Source organism: Micrasema longulum, unplaced genomic scaffold (assembly GCF_059751315.1).
Source record: "Micrasema longulum isolate JH-2025_06_02 unplaced genomic scaffold, ASM5975131v1 h1tg000745l, whole genome shotgun sequence".
NCBI lineage: Eukaryota > Metazoa > Arthropoda > Insecta > Trichoptera > Brachycentridae > Micrasema > Micrasema longulum.
Genome location: NW_028277939.1, coordinates 411366 through 428397, shown reverse-complemented (window position 1 = coordinate 428397; position 17032 = coordinate 411366). Strand labels below are relative to the sequence as shown.

Here is a 17032-nt window from a genome sequence, read left to right as displayed (position 1 = left end):
GCATACAGAAGACAATTGACAGTTAAATCACCCATTTTTGCTCCCATTCTTAAGCCTTTCAGTTCTTTGATACAGTTATCAATATACACGTTGAACAGCCATGGTGACATCTCACATCCTCGCTTGACTTCTGTAAATGCCTAGACTTCCATATTCCGTAGCTTTTGGCCGCCTTGCCGATCATTATCATTCTACGCCTGCCGCTTATAAGTATCTCAAACTCAGACACAAACTGCATGCAGCCGACAGCGGACGTCCGGGACGACGCTGTCGGCGGTAGTGATACGCTGGAACGTACCGCAGGTGCTCGTTGCGCATGCCGTGCGTGCGGAAGCTGCGGCTGCAGGCGTGGCACGGGTACGGCCGCTCGCCCGTGTGGCGCCGCGTGTGGCTGCGCAGGTCGCTCGCGCTGTAGAAGGCCTTCGCGCACAGCTCGCAGCGGTAGTTCAGCTCGCGCAGGTGCACTCTCCTGCAAACGGAAATACCCGCATCAGACAATCTAATCGTATTCTGACCTCGACGACGTTTTAAGCATGTCCAAGTGTTTGCAGACAGGCTGGATTTCCTTGATCTTATTATGATCGGAGGGAGTTATTTTGATCTAAATTTGTTCCAACAGAGAGGGAAATTATTTTTATTTATTTATGCTTTATTAAGTTAGTTCATAACATCTTAAGAACTAATATAAACTTTTAATGTAATCAATAACATATTTTTTCAAATTAATTTGAAATAGTTCGATCTCTTCAATCTCCTTTATTCCTCCAGGTAGCTCATTGTACAGCTTCAATCCCTTGTACGATGAGTTTTGAGATTCTGTTTTTCTTCTCATTGCGAATCTTATATTTTTTTACCCCTTGTTTCATGTGTATGACATTGTCGGTTAAATTTTATTATTTTTGAGAAGGGAATGTGGAAGTCTAGGCATTCGCAGGGCTTATGACGTGTCATTGGGTGGTTTAATAGGCCACTTTACACACTGTGTAACATTCACCATTCTGCCCATATTTGAACATCTACATTCCTTCAATTCGTTCATCTGTCGATGTTTGTTTTATTCCCTAGGGAGTTACCTAGATCAAATTTAATGTTTTCCCTCTCTGTCTGCAAACATTTGGACATACTCGAAGCATCGCTGAATTAACCACCGGGTATAAAAATTGGAAAATTGTTTTCAGGCGTTGCCGAGTAGGTGAATCGGTTCAGCCTGATGAATCTCACCCGCATGATAAAGGTTTCGGCTCCTTTACTTCACAAAAGTCAACAGATGGAAGAGTTGAGGAAATGTGGATGTAAAGATGGACCAATCATCTTGAAATAATTGTTAATAAAGTGAGATATTTAACAGCTAAATGCTATTAATATGGTATATTATGCACGTGTACAGTCATCGTTTTCCTATGGAATAATTGGATGGGGGGGAGCTTACAACAATTATATTAAACCATTAGAAACTGTTCAAAAATTTATATTAAAAATAATGCTTCACAAAAATCGCACTTTTCCCTCTTCCCAATTATTTCAAGAAGCTAAACTTTTAGACATAAGACAAAAATATTGTTTTCAATGTTTATTATATAATTTAAGAACCAAAATTGATTTACAAGTAATTCAAATAGATCAAGTCAAAGAAGGAATCGTGTGTTAGAAATACCACATTGCAAAACGAGGCTCGCACAGAGACATGCATATTTTATAGGCCCAAAAATTTTTAATTCTTTTTTTACTGATAATATTTCATTGATTCCAAACTTTAAAAAATTTCCTTCTTTTAAAAAACACGCGCTATCCTGGATTCAAACAAAAGATATTAATTTTTTTTTCTATGATATATTTTGTTGCCCTTTAATAATAAGGAATATTTTTATGTTTTTTTCATATTTTTTATTTCCTTTTTTAATTACCATAAAAAAAACATATAATCTTTTACAGAATACTTTATGTTCTCTTTCTTATGTAACACAAAAATATTATAACTGTCTATTTATTATAGGAGCGAAAATTCACTAACATTATCTTGTATACCCACGAACAGACCATGCCTTTGTGGGATTTTTTTGTTTACTATGTATTTTTACTATTTATATGTATTTTATTGCTATGTAAATATTATTTTTTTTAACACTCTGTTTTACTTATGTATATTGTAAAAAAAACAAAAAAAAATAAACAAAAACAATTTTTTATTTATTTTTAAAGTGGCCACTTAAACTTGCCAATGACTGGTCATAAGCCCTTTTCATGTCTATAATTCCATATTCCCTTCTCAAAAGTGTTTTCCCTCTTTGTTGAAACAAATTTTGACATTCTGACCTTACCGCAACGCGCAAGGTGGTCTGCGATCTAATAGATTGTCCAAAATTACCCTCCCTGATAAACTTTAGTGCACCCGCAACGACCACCAGACTCCAACAGCCCTCTGTGAGAGATGAGAGATGAGAGATGTATTAACTCAAGCTCTATCTTCTCCAATTCCGCCCCGACCCGGGAACAAACTTCTCAGGCAGAAATAACTTGCCAGACCTGGCTGTCCGTTCCACGCGGGGGCGGCAAGATTGTGCTTACCGAATATGTGTGTTCAGTCCGGCGGCGTGCACAAAGGTCTTACTGCACCGTGTGCACGGGTGCAACACATCGCCTTTTATTTTCTCCACGTGAGTTCTAAAAACAAATTAAAAGAACAAGGATTAACATGCGTATTTATTTATTTATATGTACGCCCGATGGGCATTTTTAAGGACATATTTAAACAACAACAAACCATCATGTCGTTTAGCCGAATAGAACGCCATATCACTCTATCTTTGCATACAGACCTCGCTTCCGCTACATTCATACATCTTCTCATGCACACACGCCGATTATTCCTACTTTTGACATGCCCATCTTCAAGTATTTGATGAACTCGATCGTGCCATGTCTTTTTCGGTCTTCCTCGTTTTCTGCATCCATTAACATTCACATTGTAGATCCTTTTAGCAGTTCTTTCGCTGTCCATTCGCTCTACATGTCCGAACCGACGCAGCAACCCTTTCATGATTCTGTCGACAATGCGTGTCTCAGCCTAACACAGTTTGCGGATTTCGACATTTGTGCACCTATCATACATTGTTTTACCACACATCCGCCTGAGAGATCGAATTTCGACAGCATTTAACCTACTTTCATCATCGTTTTTCCAATTCCATACTTCACTCCCATACATTAGAGTTGGCACTAGAACTCCATTGTGAACTGCTAGTTTAGCCTCCTGCGATAAACATTTGTTTGCCAAAGTAGATTTCAGTGCACCGTTCACCCTGTTCCCGGCACTCACCCTCCTTTCCATCCCTAGTAAACATACTTCCCAGATACACAAATTCTTCTACCTGATTCAGAATATCTCCATTCACACTGATCTCACATTTAGTTATATTTTCATCCCTTTCAAAAACCACATAGAAAATTACTATAAAGGAAGGTAGAAAGACACAATGGTACTCGTATATGGTAGACTCGGTGGGAGTGGAAGCGGGAGAGGGGTGTTTATAATTGAATTTGATTCAGTGATCGTTTGAAAGAAGACAACTTGTTATCAAAGAAATCAAGACTGGTATGTTTGTTGGCAGACCTGAGAATTCTGGGCATAGGGGAATGAAAACCATAGTTAGTTCTATAGATATCGGTATGAAAGAGTAAATTTTGTCTGAGGTTTCTAGTTGGGATATTTAAGTTTATCGAGCTCAGTAGTTCAGGCGCATCAAAGAGTGAGTTGAGAATTTTAAATAGGACTAGAAGGTCATACACCGAACATATTTTACCGTACATTCACGGAGACTGGACCGCTGTGCACGGGGAAATTATGAGCCCCCTGCGTGTATTCCCAGATACACAAAGATGTTCAGATGCACACGGAATAATAATCGAGAGCTGTAGTTTTCATACGCTTGGACAAGTAAATGTATAAACTGAATAACAATACTCACTTCATATGCCCTCTCAGCCCCACAATAGTAGTGTACCTCTTGTGACAGTTTGCGCAGGAGAACATTCCTGAAAGATGTAACAATATTTTGAGCGTGAGCAAATGTTTGGAGAAAAGACTGGATTCCACCGCTTAAAATTCTAGAGAGATGATTTAAAAAAAAATTAAATGAAGAGTTACCGGGTTTAGTTGAAGATGATGGAGGGTGCTCAGCCCGCCGGTGCAGGAATAGCTGGGCTTTAGTCCTGAGGATGGTGCCGCAGTCGGGACACGAATAGTGGAATCTACGCACATAAAAAAATAATGTTATAGACAAACTTTTCATGGAAAGGGGAATATTAAAACCTTACTTTTCTTGGAAAAAAACAGTGATACAGGCAAATCTTTCAAGGAAAAAGGAATGCTAAAGCATGACCTTTCATGGAAAAGGGAATGTTTAAGCCTTACTTTTCTTGGAAAAAACAGTGATATAGGCAAATCTTTCAAGGAAAAAGGAATGCTAAAGCATGACTTTTCATGGAAAAGGGAATGTTAAAGCCTGACTTTTCATCGAAAAAAACAAAGATACAGACATTTTTTTTATGGAAAAGGGTATGTTAAAGCCTTACTTTTCATGGTATAAAACAATGTTGTAGGCAAACTTTTCATGGAAAAAGGAATGTTAAAGCCTGATTTTTCATCGAAAAAAACAATGTTAAAGACAAACTTTTCATGGTAAAGGAAATGTTAAAGCTTTACTTTTCACAAAAAAGGTTAATTCTCACATTTTATGGTAAAAAAAATGTTGAAGCCTAATTTTTTATTGAAAGAAAAACGTTTTAAGCATTATTTTTTTATTGAAGAGATTTACTTTTCATTGAAGAAATGAGGTTGTAGGCTTAACTTTCCTACCATTGGCTTACTTTTTATCCAAAAAGACAATTACTTTTCATGCAAAACAAGTTTTTTCTGTGTTAATATGCCGTGTGCTGTTTGTACTCTTTTTCAACATTTTGAATTGCATTAACACTACATATGAAAAACACGCTGAGATGCGATCCGAAGTGCCGAAAACGAGTGCGTAAGACACGGCATAGTTACCCCGAGAAACTCATTGCGTATCTGAACGGCCGTGAAAATCAAAAGATTTAATTAAGTACGTTTTGGCATACCTTTCATTAAAAAAAGGACATTATATCTAGCCTTCGTTTTATGCGAAAAGAGACATTATAGACTTACTTTTCAACTGGTGGAAGAGAAATTTCGTCTGTCGGAGCTGATCCATTCTGCTGGCCGTGAACTTTCTTCCTGTGATATGCGATACCCCAACTGTAAACATTTGTGGAGTTAAAGACACAAAATTATATTTTTTAGATTTTAGTTCATTTAGGTTAATTTCAAGGATTTATATACGGAATGTTCTAAATAACTCCCTAGAGAGGAAATCCAGCCAGTCTACAAACATTTGGACATTGTTGATTAAACTAACTAGTATTAGAAGAAGTATGAAAATTGGAAAATTGTTTTCAGGCGTTGCCGAGTGGGTGAATCGGGTCAGCCGGATGAATCTCACCCGCATAATAAAGATTTCGGCTCTTTTACTTCACAAAAGTCAACAGATGGAAGAGTTGAGAAAATGTGGGCAGAGTGGTGAATGTTACACGGTGTGTAAAGTGGCCACTGAAACCAGCCGACGACGGGTCATAAGCCCTATAAATGCCTAGACTTCCATATTCCCTTCTCTATAATCTTCTCAATCTCTGTTGAAATTTGATAATATTGAGACATTTCTCATGTGGTGAGGTGACAGGTAACTCCTGTTTTCTTCCAGTTAAATCGACTCTGTTTATCCGACCGGACCATGGATAGTAGCGAGAAGTATTCGGTATTCATAGAGATGACTGTCCATATTTCAACATTGGGACATACTCTCATAAAATATTGCTGATTAATACTTGTATTTTCTTTATTTATTTTTTTATATATATTTGGACCCCTGTATTTAGTAGCCTTACGTGTCATGTACAAGGCTAAGGTACTCGGAAAAAATCGTTTTTGTTTGTCTTGGAAATGGGATGTTCGATCACTGATTTTGGTTTATTACCTTTATGAGTCCAATCGCCATTGTTGCAAAGTCCAAGAACAATGGCGCGTGATAACTACTTTTAACTACAGTGTGGATATCTGTTAAGGATATTCCATCTTTCCTGCATTCTGCTTTAAGATTATGGCGTTGTAAACTGAAAAATGAGCACTGAAATAACAGATGTTCGATACTCTGTGAAGAAATATCATCGCATGGACAATAGTCATCATTCCTTAATTTAAACCTATATAGGTAACTTCTCATGGCTCCGTGTCCGGTAAAAATTTGGGTCGTTTCGAAAGTACTTTGGTGATGATGACGGAAGTTGGCTGCATCAGCCAGCGTTGGGAAAAACATTTTAGTGATTTGAATACTTGTATTATTACCTGTTGGGGAACTCGTCTCCGCAAGTCCGACACTTGTACATGTGGACGTTGTCCGAGTGCTTCTGTCTCCTGTGGACCTGAAGGTACGTCCAGTGGAGGTAGGATTTGCTGCACACCTGCAACGGGTATTGTTATGTACTCCTCATTTCATCGGGAAGAACAGGACAAAACTGCTTGATCCACCATCTAAAATCACACATACCAGGCACGATGCCGAGGCTGGTTCACTCGGGGTCGGCTGACCCGAGAATATAACGCCCGAACAAACAAACCATCATGCCGTTTCTCTAGAGGGATAGGCAGTGAGATAGAATGCCATTTCAGTCTCGAGTTTACAATGCGACACAATCAGGACATTGGTGCATGCGAGCCATAGTTTGTCCTGTGTTAATCAAGGAACAGCGCATTATTATTCCGGAAAATTGAATGCCACTTGTTCCAGTAACGATGGAGCATCAATTAAGCCGCTTAGTAAATTAAACATAAATATGGAGTCAATGTTATTTCTACGTTTCTGCAGACTTGAAATTTTTAACACTGACTCCGTTTCTCCGTATGTGTAGTCTCCTCTCTCGAGGTCGATTCGATATGATTTATCCGGCCTGCATGGAAGGGAGACCAGATCACTGAGGCATATTCTAAAAGAGGACGGACAAGTTTGCAATATAGTGCTTTAATTGTGAACATGTTAGTGAAGTCACTAGATGTCCTGCTAACAAAACCTAAGAGTTTTAATGACTCATTGACCATAAGATACTGCAGAACTAATTTACAAAACAATCATTCTTCCACATATAGATTACTGCTCAACAATATTATTTTTAGCAAACGAAGGAAATTTAAATAAACTAGAAATTTTACAAAATAAAGCGATGAGAATAGCTCTTAAGAAAAATAAATATAGCAATGTAAAAAAATGAGAGATGAACTAAAATGGTTATCTGTAAGAAGGAGACTTAAATTTAATATGTTTTTTTTTTTTTAATTTTTTCACGATAAATTACCAAAATGTTTTAAGGATAAAGTTGTCTTAAACAAAAATTGTCATGAATATGCTACTAGACAAAAGGATAAAATAAGACTACCATTATTGAAAAGAGCTGAGTCGCAAAATTGTTTGATGTATAAGGGTTTAAAAATGTATGATGAGATGCCTGAATGTATGAAGAATGAAAAGTGTCTGAAAGAATTTAAAAATAAATGTATAATTTACTGTAAGGAAATGTAAATATATATAGATGATGTAAATGTACATAATAGTTTATATTAGTTTTAATATAAGCTAACTTAAGAAATAAATAAAATAAAATATGATATCAATATGTTTATTAAAGGTAAGTTTACAGTTTATGATAACTCCGAGGTCCTTAATAGACTTGACTACATCTAAATTGATATTTGATTGCATTTTGACAGCATTCAGCTTACTTTCATCCTTAATTTCTTCAATTCCATACTTCGCTTCCATGCATTAGAACTCCGTTGTCTGAGAATAACATGAATGTATTACCTCACATAGGAAATGTCTGACCACTGGAAAGTTGTCCTGAACCGGGGTGGAGTGCCTCGAGCGATAGAATCCATGTGTAGTCTTGTGCGTAGTACACCTAAACATACATGTATATATTTTTTATTATGTTTTCATTCATTTGTTTTTTGCACAAATTTATTTGTGCATCGAAACACCGACAATCAACATCAAAAGCCTCCTTCCTTAATTTCGGCGATTCAGTGTTAAAGTTTGGCGTTCAATTATGTTAGACAGACCGTGAGTAGGAGGAGAAGGTGGCGCTGCATATGTGACAGGAGAAAGGATCGGTCTGCCCTCGGTGAACGATCCTGTGCGAGTCCAGTGACTGGGCCCTCCAGTAAGCTCTGCAAACAAAACGAGTCAATGTAAAATATATTTATTGTCTATGAAATTTACATACAAAAGTAAACAAAATCTAGATCGCGCCCTTAAAGCTCTCTTCTGTTCCCTAGTTCGCCCGCACCTAGAGTATTCCTCTGTTATCTGCTCTCCATATTATGATGTTCACATCAAAAATATTGAATCAATATGTTTCTTTTTTGGGTGATACCGTGTGTTGGATTTGTTCCGACGTTTCGGCTACCATTGCAGGAGCCATCTTCAGGGTAAACTAAGTATTTTGTAGAAAAAAGTGTGTGTGTGACGTCCAGAACACCTACTCGTTCAAACACCTCCGTTGTGGATGTTCTGATATGGACCCCAAGCAGAGCCTTGAGTACATACTTTTGTGCTATTTCCAAGGTATGCATAGCACTTTTGTTATTCCGATATACAGGAGCACCCTGCCGTTGGAAGGGCCACCGCTACGCTGAACAACATCGCTCTGGATGTTGATCTGTTCCGTGTATCCGAAGGGGTCTTCCAGGATTCTCCCACTACTTTGACAAAAGTCTCTTTAATGTATTTTTTCTTGTTATAATATGTACGCCTTAAATTTGAGCTTGTTATGTACATGTTATTGATTGAATTGAAAATGAATTAACAGACAACGCCTCTTTTAGAAAATGCATGAGGAATAAAAGAAAGCCATTATTGGATGCAATGTTCGTTTCTCTCTGCCTGCGTCTTCTTTACCCCCCACTAAGTCGTCGTCCTGCACAGAGCAATAGAGCACCGTTGTCGCTTGACGCGGTGAATAATGACAGTTATGTGTGTGACGCTAATATGCAAATTTAAATCAAAAGTATGTATTACTTTTCGCAGTATTCACACCGATACGCCTTATCGATCTCCACCAGCTTCACGCATCGCTCTGCGCAGCTGGACAACTCTGACAGGTCTATTTCGTCTTCCTCCTGGATCCCGCAGTCCCTCCTCAGGGCCCCCTGGTCCTCGGGAGCCGGAGAAGACAGCCCGGCTTCAGCCGGTGGGTCGTCTGGACCTTTCTCACAGTCGGGACAGTCGCCCGTTTCTGCTACGTGCTCCTGTAATTAAATATTTTTTTTATATCGGGTTTATTTATTTATTTATTCATTCAAAATTACACTAGTTTAAATATTTATGAACTTATTAAGGCTTTTTAGGCTATGCCTGTGTCAAGCCACAATAAATAACAATAAAAATACATAGTAAAATTAATTAGAGAACAATCTAGAAAAAAAGGTAAATGTAATCAATAATCCAATTCCAAAGAATACAATGCAAAAAAGATGATCAGAAATAATTTTTAAAATGTAAATTATACAAATTAAGAATCACACATAATCATAATCGAGTATCGCACGCAACTACACTGGCTCAGTACCAGGCATAGAAGAAACATTCACATTCTATCACTTCTTCACAATATTTTAAATAATCCCACTTCGCCTGTTTATCTGAGAGAGCTCATCCAACCTCTTTCACAACACGGACTATCTCTTCGTTCTAGTAACGAGAGAACCCTTTTAATACCCTGTCATCGCTCTAATTTTTTTGCCTCCTCTTTCACAGTAGTAGCCGCTCGATTGTGGAATAATCTACCCACTAATGTTAGAGACGCCCCTTCTTTATTTACATTTAAGTTTAGATTGAAATGTCACTATCTAAATATTTAAATTGTTCCTTTATCCTTCTTCTTTCCTTCCCATCCCCTCTCCTCTCTTCATAGTAAAGTGTTATTTTTTTTTTATACATATATTTATTTTTGTTAATCTTTGCTTTTAATTTTTGTGTAAAATTGTAAGATTCAATATGTCCATGTATTTATAATTTTCTCAAACTGAACGGTTTGGGTAGGTAGGAAGAAATTGCCTTAAGGCAATATGCCCGCCCTTATATGTATATTTATTGTATATGTATATAAAGTGTCATTAAATAAATAAATAAATAAAATATACAAAATAGTGGTGTCATTAAAATCAACAAAATAATAGTAAAATATAGTAGTATTAAAAAAAAACTAAATTAGAGTATCATTTAAATCAACAGAAAAAGAATATATATATAAAAGCATAATTGAAATGATAATTGAGATATGTTTTCTAGAAACTCACTCTATACTATAGTAAGAAATAGGAGCAATAAATCATATGCCAAAAAAATAATAGTACGCACTAAATTAAATTATACAAAAATACATAATGAAAAAAACATAAAAATTATCAATATATATAAAAAGCAAGTAAAAGTAAAAGTACGGAAGGAAAACAGATTTGTAAATTTTTGCTACAACTGGTTTTTTGTTTACAACTGGTGTAATGCTCAGGACCCTTCAACTTCAAAAGCTCCCCCAACTGTCGGGTGTGTACAGGAGTGCCTCAAGGGTCAGTATTCGGACCACTCCTCTATCTCCTATACACTAAAGATGTAGAGAACATTATCAAAGAATGTGGATTGTGGTCTCACTGCTATGCAGATGATATGCAGATTTATTTTCATTGCAAACCAGGCGAGAGTAAGCTATCCATAATAATAAAAATGATAACTCTGGAACGATCGTTATTTGAGTGAACCTACAGGAAGTATTACTAAAATGATCTTTCCTACAATTGTCCATGCCTTTGATTTCAGGAGAATGCAGAAAGCTGGCTACGAGCTCACACAGATTCTTACGGGTCACGGTGGGTTCATGAGCTACCTGCGTCGCTTCAAGCTCTCCGAGATTGCCAGCTGCCCATGCAACGATGAAACTCTTCAGAATGTCCCTCTGTGATAGGTAATAAAGAACTCATACAAGAGGTAGTATCATACATGATACATGATCAATATAGTGCAGGCAATTGGTAAAATAAACCAAAGTAGAGAACAAAATGCCGAACACTCCTCTAGTGGAACGGAAGGCCCGCTGACTGCTGTCAACAGGCCGGCTTCTTTTGAAGAGTATTAGGTGGTTTCCTCTTCACATGAGCAAATGCTGAGAAGTTCCTGATTGGCCCACTTTAGTATATCCTTCCTGATCCCAACAGTTTAGATAAATTTAAAGAAATATAGTTGCAGAAAAATCCTCTTTTGAAATATAAACCTTGTATATTATAAGCAAGGTAAAAAATAATGTTACTCCCATAAAAAAAAAAAAGATTCAGCGTGTTTGCCTACCATGCAAGAGGTCTTGGGCTGATAATATTTATCTAATGTATGGGAGCAAAGTATGGAATTGGAAAAATGATGATGAAAGTAGGTTAAATGCTGTCGAAATGCGATCCCTCAGGTGAATGTGTGGTAAAATGATGTATGATAGGTGCACAAGTGTGTGAGGCTGAGACATGCATTATTGACAGAATCAAGAAAGGGGTGCTGCGTTGGTTTGGACATGTAGAGCGAATGGACAGCGAAAGAACGGCTAAAAGGATCTACGATGCAAATGTTGATGGATGCAGAAAACGAGGAAGACCGAGAAAGACATGGCACGATCAACTCTATATATTTGAAGATGGACATGTCAAGAGTAGGAATAATCGACGTGCGTGCATGAGAAGAAGTATGAATGTAGAGGAAGCGAGGTCTGTATGCAAAAATATAGTGATATGGAGTTCTATCCTCTCTGTAAACGGTGGGATGGTTTGTTGTTGTTATTTAAAAGGGTGTTTTTACGCTAGACTATTTCATTCATATTGCATTTCCTGTACGATAACAAATATTGGCATAGCACAGAAAAGACAGACAAATATACATTGAGACATATTTTTTAGTGAAATTTCAACTCTACACATTATATGGAGCCGGGTGTGACTCACCTCAGCCTGCTGGGCGTCCCGGAAGACTCGCTGACAGTACCGACACGACAGTACGCGCGCCGCCACCGGCTCCGAGTCGTGCGTCAGAAGATGCATTCGCAGGCGCGAAAGTCGGTTGAGGAACTTCAAACAGATGTGGCATTGGAACGGCTTCACCTGGAGAACAGAGCACGGTTCGAGTCCATCGGGAGCTGACTTTTCATACCGGGTAATTCTTCGAAAACGATAACATGATGATTACTGGACGAAATATTTATATTTAAATTTATTTCAACAGAGAGGGAAAACATTTTTCAGAAGGAAATATGGAAGTCTAGGCATTTACAGGGCTTGTGACCTGTCAGTGGCTGGTTTAAGTGGCCACTTTTCACAAATATTTTGATTGAGTTTGTCCAAATTTTTGTAGACAAGGACTGGATTCAACTCCCTGGGGAGCTGTTTATATTAACATATTACAACAGAGATGAAGAACATTTAAGAAAAGGTTATTTAGAAGTCTAGGCATCTACAGGGCTTATGACCTGTCAATGGCTGGTTTAAGTGGTCACTTAACACACTCTGTAACATTCACCATTCTGCCCATATTTGAACATCTACATTCCTTCAATTCGTTCATCTATTCATGTTTGTGTTGTTAAAGAGCTGAAACCTTTATTTATGCGGGTGAGATTCATCTAATTGAATTATTTCACCTACATACTAGACTAGGCAACGCCTGAAAATATTATTTTTTCGATTTCTATACTTCGTCATGGACCAGGTGGATTTATCAACAATATTTTGAGTTTGTCCAAATTTTTGTAGACAAGGACCGAAATCACAAAAAATCTACAGATAAAAGAATTGAAGGAATATAGATGTTCAAATATGGGCAGAATGGTGAACGTTACACAGTGTATAAAGTGGCCACTAAAACCAGCCAATGACAGGTCATAAGCTCTGTAAATGCCTAGACGTCCATATTCCCTTCTCAATAATGTTTTCCCTCTCTGTTGAAATAAATTTAAAAATAAAAATATGTGTTTTTGGAATTCAAAACGCATTGATATTTTTGCATACTTATAAAAAGTGTGTCTATGGCCATAAAACCCTATAAAAAGTAGTACAGGCAATACCTCTAAATGAGTGACTCGGTGTTCTGTCAGGGTCTGGCGATCCAGGAACTTCTTCCCGCACTTCTCGCACTCGTACGCCCTCTCCCCGGCGTGGCATCGCAGGTGGGTGGTCAGCGATGCCCTGAAACACTCCGCAGCTTGACTCATCACCATCGTCATACTGAGATCCGAGGGCTCTCCAAACTCTAAAATTTTAAGACTTGAGATTTTCATCGACTCCGTTTTTCCATAAGTGTAGTCTCCCCTCTCGAGGCCAATCGTCCATGCTATTGGCCCCAATTTCACCTCAATCAGACTGGATTGAATTGCCATTTCGGTCAGCCCGTCCAAAAACCGTTTGGATGCTTTTTCGAAGGAAGAAGAACTTGGACAAAAAGCAGTATGCGAGAAAAAATGATAATAATAAATCTCTAACGCCATTCATAACTGTCCACAGCTATAAAAATATAAAAAGGAACCTTTAACCCCCCCTCCCCAGTGCACAGTGATGTGTAGCCAGTACACATTGCGTCTAATAACTATATCTTTATAAATATAATCAATATTGGGTTTAGATTTTCAGTATTCCTCCATTACACTTTTACGTATCCACTGAAATAATTTGTTAATAAATAATAAGTACTTATTAGGCACACAAAGCATTGTATCGGAAATCGGGGATAAATTACAAATATCATCAAAAGTATACTCTCAGTCAGTCACGTAGTCCGGTACTGTATGGCTACTCAGTAGCTCTCGGGGAGTAGGCGCGGGTGCGCGTTTCGCCCGAGTCGTTAGCGATACCCAATGGTTTTTTCATGTTTTCAGCAGTTAGATTTGAAATATTATCATCGTTGAATTAAATTATAAAAATATTCCATTTTTCTCTTTTTAAATCTCTTATTTTTTTAATGTGTAGTGACTACACAGCACCGTAATGCGCGCGTGTTTTTAAGACAGTAAGGGAAAGGAATGACTCTTTACAGCTCATTACAGAAAGTGGTGTATTTTCTCCAAGACTTTTTGTAATCCATTCTTCTAAAACATTTGGGTAAGTTGCGAGTTTTCAGACACCCTCTGAATCAATTCTTCCAAAGTATGTAACATGCTACATTTAATAATTTATATAGAGATTGATTTAAACTTACTTCGTGTTTTTTCATCATTCCGACTTCTTATTGCCATCTCTACGATCCTTTTACCCCTTGAAGTCATTGTTTTCACTTAAGAACAACATTAGTTAAACACAAACTTGCTTTAAAATAATCCAAAGTGACGGCCGAAAGATTATGAATTTACCACAAACAATAAAATATTTCAGAGACAAAAAGATGAAACTACGCTTTCGTCTATATGACCCTAACTTGCGTTTACATTAGTAATTTATTATATAAATAAAACACGAGTGATTCTTTAATCCACAAATTTGGAATATCCAGTGACCGGTTTCATCGCTTTCGCGACATCTTCGAGACTGGTATCTTTATTAAAAAGTTAAATGTATTTATACAGAACAGAGGTAAGGATAGATAATTCAAAGTTATATGTCAGTAAATTAAATAAAGTTATTTTTATCTTAAGGATCATTATCAACCAATTTTCTTTGGGTTAACTAATGAATTGATATAATGCAATTTTAATGAGTTTAAGTATTTTATTTTATTTTTGGTGTCCCATCCTTCGTGAGTGTAGTTTTGTAAATAATGATTTCTGAAAAACAAACAAAACAAAGTTTTACTAATGACTTTTTACCCTTTGTTTTTCAGAAATCATTATTTACAAAACTACACTCACGAATGATGGGACACCAAAAATAAAATAAAATACTTAAACTCATTAAAATAGCATTATATCAATTCATTAGTTAACCCAAAGAAAATTTGTTGATAATGATCCTTAAGATAAAAATAACTTTATTTAATTTACTGACATATAACTTTGAATTATCTATCCTTACCTCTGTTCTGTATAAATACATTTAACTTTTAAATAAAGATACCAGTCTCGAAGATGTCGCGAAAGCGATGAAACCGGTCACTGGATATTCCAAATTTGTGGATTAAAGTATCACTCGTGTTTTATTTATATAATAAATTACAATGAACTTCCATCAAGAATTTTCACTTACAAACTTAAATGTTTTACATTAGTAAATTACCAAAATGATGTAAAAGGCGTTTCATTCTTCTGACTTTAAACAAAACGCTTCATTTGTAGTTTCACACAAATTTATCTAGGTAACTACTTATCGGATGAGTTTCATCTTTTTGTCACTAACAGAATATTTTTTTTATACGTCAGATTAGTACTTAACACAAAGCAGCATTTTTTGTAGTTTCGCCCTTATGACCCTAAGCCCCCGAAAGGAACTATGTACGAAGAGTCAAAAGACACGCAGAGGACTGTAGGGATTTGGGGGTAGTGTGTTGAGGAGACCCTATACCAGACAAAGCGTATACAGAAAAAACAGCTCAGGATGTGGATCTTATTATTTATTTTAAATTTAATCAAAGATTCAATTAAAATGACGACGGACATAGTAACGTCCGCGAGAGAGTGCTGGAGAGATGTGTACTGGCCCATGAAACTGTCACCCTTTTATATGCTGGATTCTGAAAGCTTTCAAATTAAACTCCCTTTTTCTCTTACATCACTTACATCACATTACATACGTAAAATTATAGACCTTTTAAATATATTCAAAATTGTAAATTCAACATGGGATTGCCCTGAACTATTATAACTGCCTAATGCCTGTCATCATAACGTCTCTGAAATCGATCGAATCCGTTATGAATATATGTATCTATACTATACCATTATGCCACAATTTGCATTTAGAGGACATACAATACAATATTAGAAACGTCAAGGCTAATCATATAAAGTGCCTACAAATTATATCACAAGTTCTACATTACAATATGGGATTGCCCTGAACTATTATCTCTCCTTAACTTCAGGGTGCCTGGAAGAATGACTAGACAGGTGCCACCGTTTTGTAGCGACAATTCACGGACAGTGTATACTTGTAATGCCGTATTAAATAGACTTCACGAACTCGGCAATAGTTATTCCCACGTATCTGATATATTTAGTGTAGGGTATTGTTCCTATAGAACAAACCTTTTGAACATTTTCAAAGATGGTGAATGGTAATTATATTTATTTATTCATGCATTTCATAATATATATATATACATCCAGTTTTTTGTTCACTTTGCCTAGCTGTGTGAAACAGTACACATGATTTTCTTGTTGTTTTACTGTAGAATGTTTTATTATTTAAACTTTCTACTGAATATGCTGTATAATTTTTAGTTTAATTTTTTTTTTATAAATCTTGGGTATAAGGAAATTCATGTTTTAAAAAAATATTTGTATATTAAGCTAAATATGTAAATATTATAAATGTTTGTAAAAGGCAGATTTGCCGTTTATGTTTATAAAATAAAATACATTAATATCGAAATTTGTATTACTGTGCAAATTGCTTTACTGAAATTTTATCAACTATCTTTTGTTTAAAAATCTTCTCCTTATATTGCTTTTTCAAATTTTAAATATAACTTGCCATACCTGTTATTCTTTCTTTTTTCTCTGCTGCATTGACATGTTTTTATACTTATAAACTACTTTTAATTACTTATATTGTATATGTATATAAAATCAATATATTGCTGCTCTTGCTGTGTGTAATTAATTTAGAAAATATTTTTAAATTGACTTAAATTTATTTTCTCATTTAAAGATTCTTTAAAGATTCGTCTCATCGTTTCTTTGAATCCCTTAAAATATGTATGTTTTTCCTTTTCAAAAAAAATGTTATTAATATTTT

The 17032-nt window shown here is 36.3% G+C and overlaps 1 protein-coding gene across 2 annotated transcripts in view; it reads right to left on the bottom strand.

The window, feature by feature from the left end:
* The window catches only part of LOC148279224 (uncharacterized), a 55041-nt gene that overhangs the window by 4754 nt on the left and 33255 nt on the right, over positions 1-17032 (bottom strand). For both annotated transcript variants that reach the window (XM_088230281.1, XM_088230280.1), the window contains exons 10-20: positions 13216-13336; positions 12101-12256; positions 9141-9370; positions 8183-8290; positions 7926-8022; positions 6416-6531; positions 5183-5272; positions 4145-4248; positions 3966-4032; positions 2566-2661; positions 299-469 (exon numbers count right to left, since the gene is read on the bottom strand). In XM_088230281.1, coding sequence (XP_088086407.1) covers positions 299-469; positions 2566-2661; positions 3966-4032; positions 4145-4248; positions 5183-5272; positions 6416-6531; positions 7926-8022; positions 8183-8290; positions 9141-9370; positions 12101-12256; positions 13216-13336 — 1356 coding nt within the window. The remainder of the gene's footprint in view (positions 1-298; positions 470-2565; positions 2662-3965; positions 4033-4144; positions 4249-5182; positions 5273-6415; positions 6532-7925; positions 8023-8182; positions 8291-9140; positions 9371-12100; positions 12257-13215; positions 13337-17032) is intronic.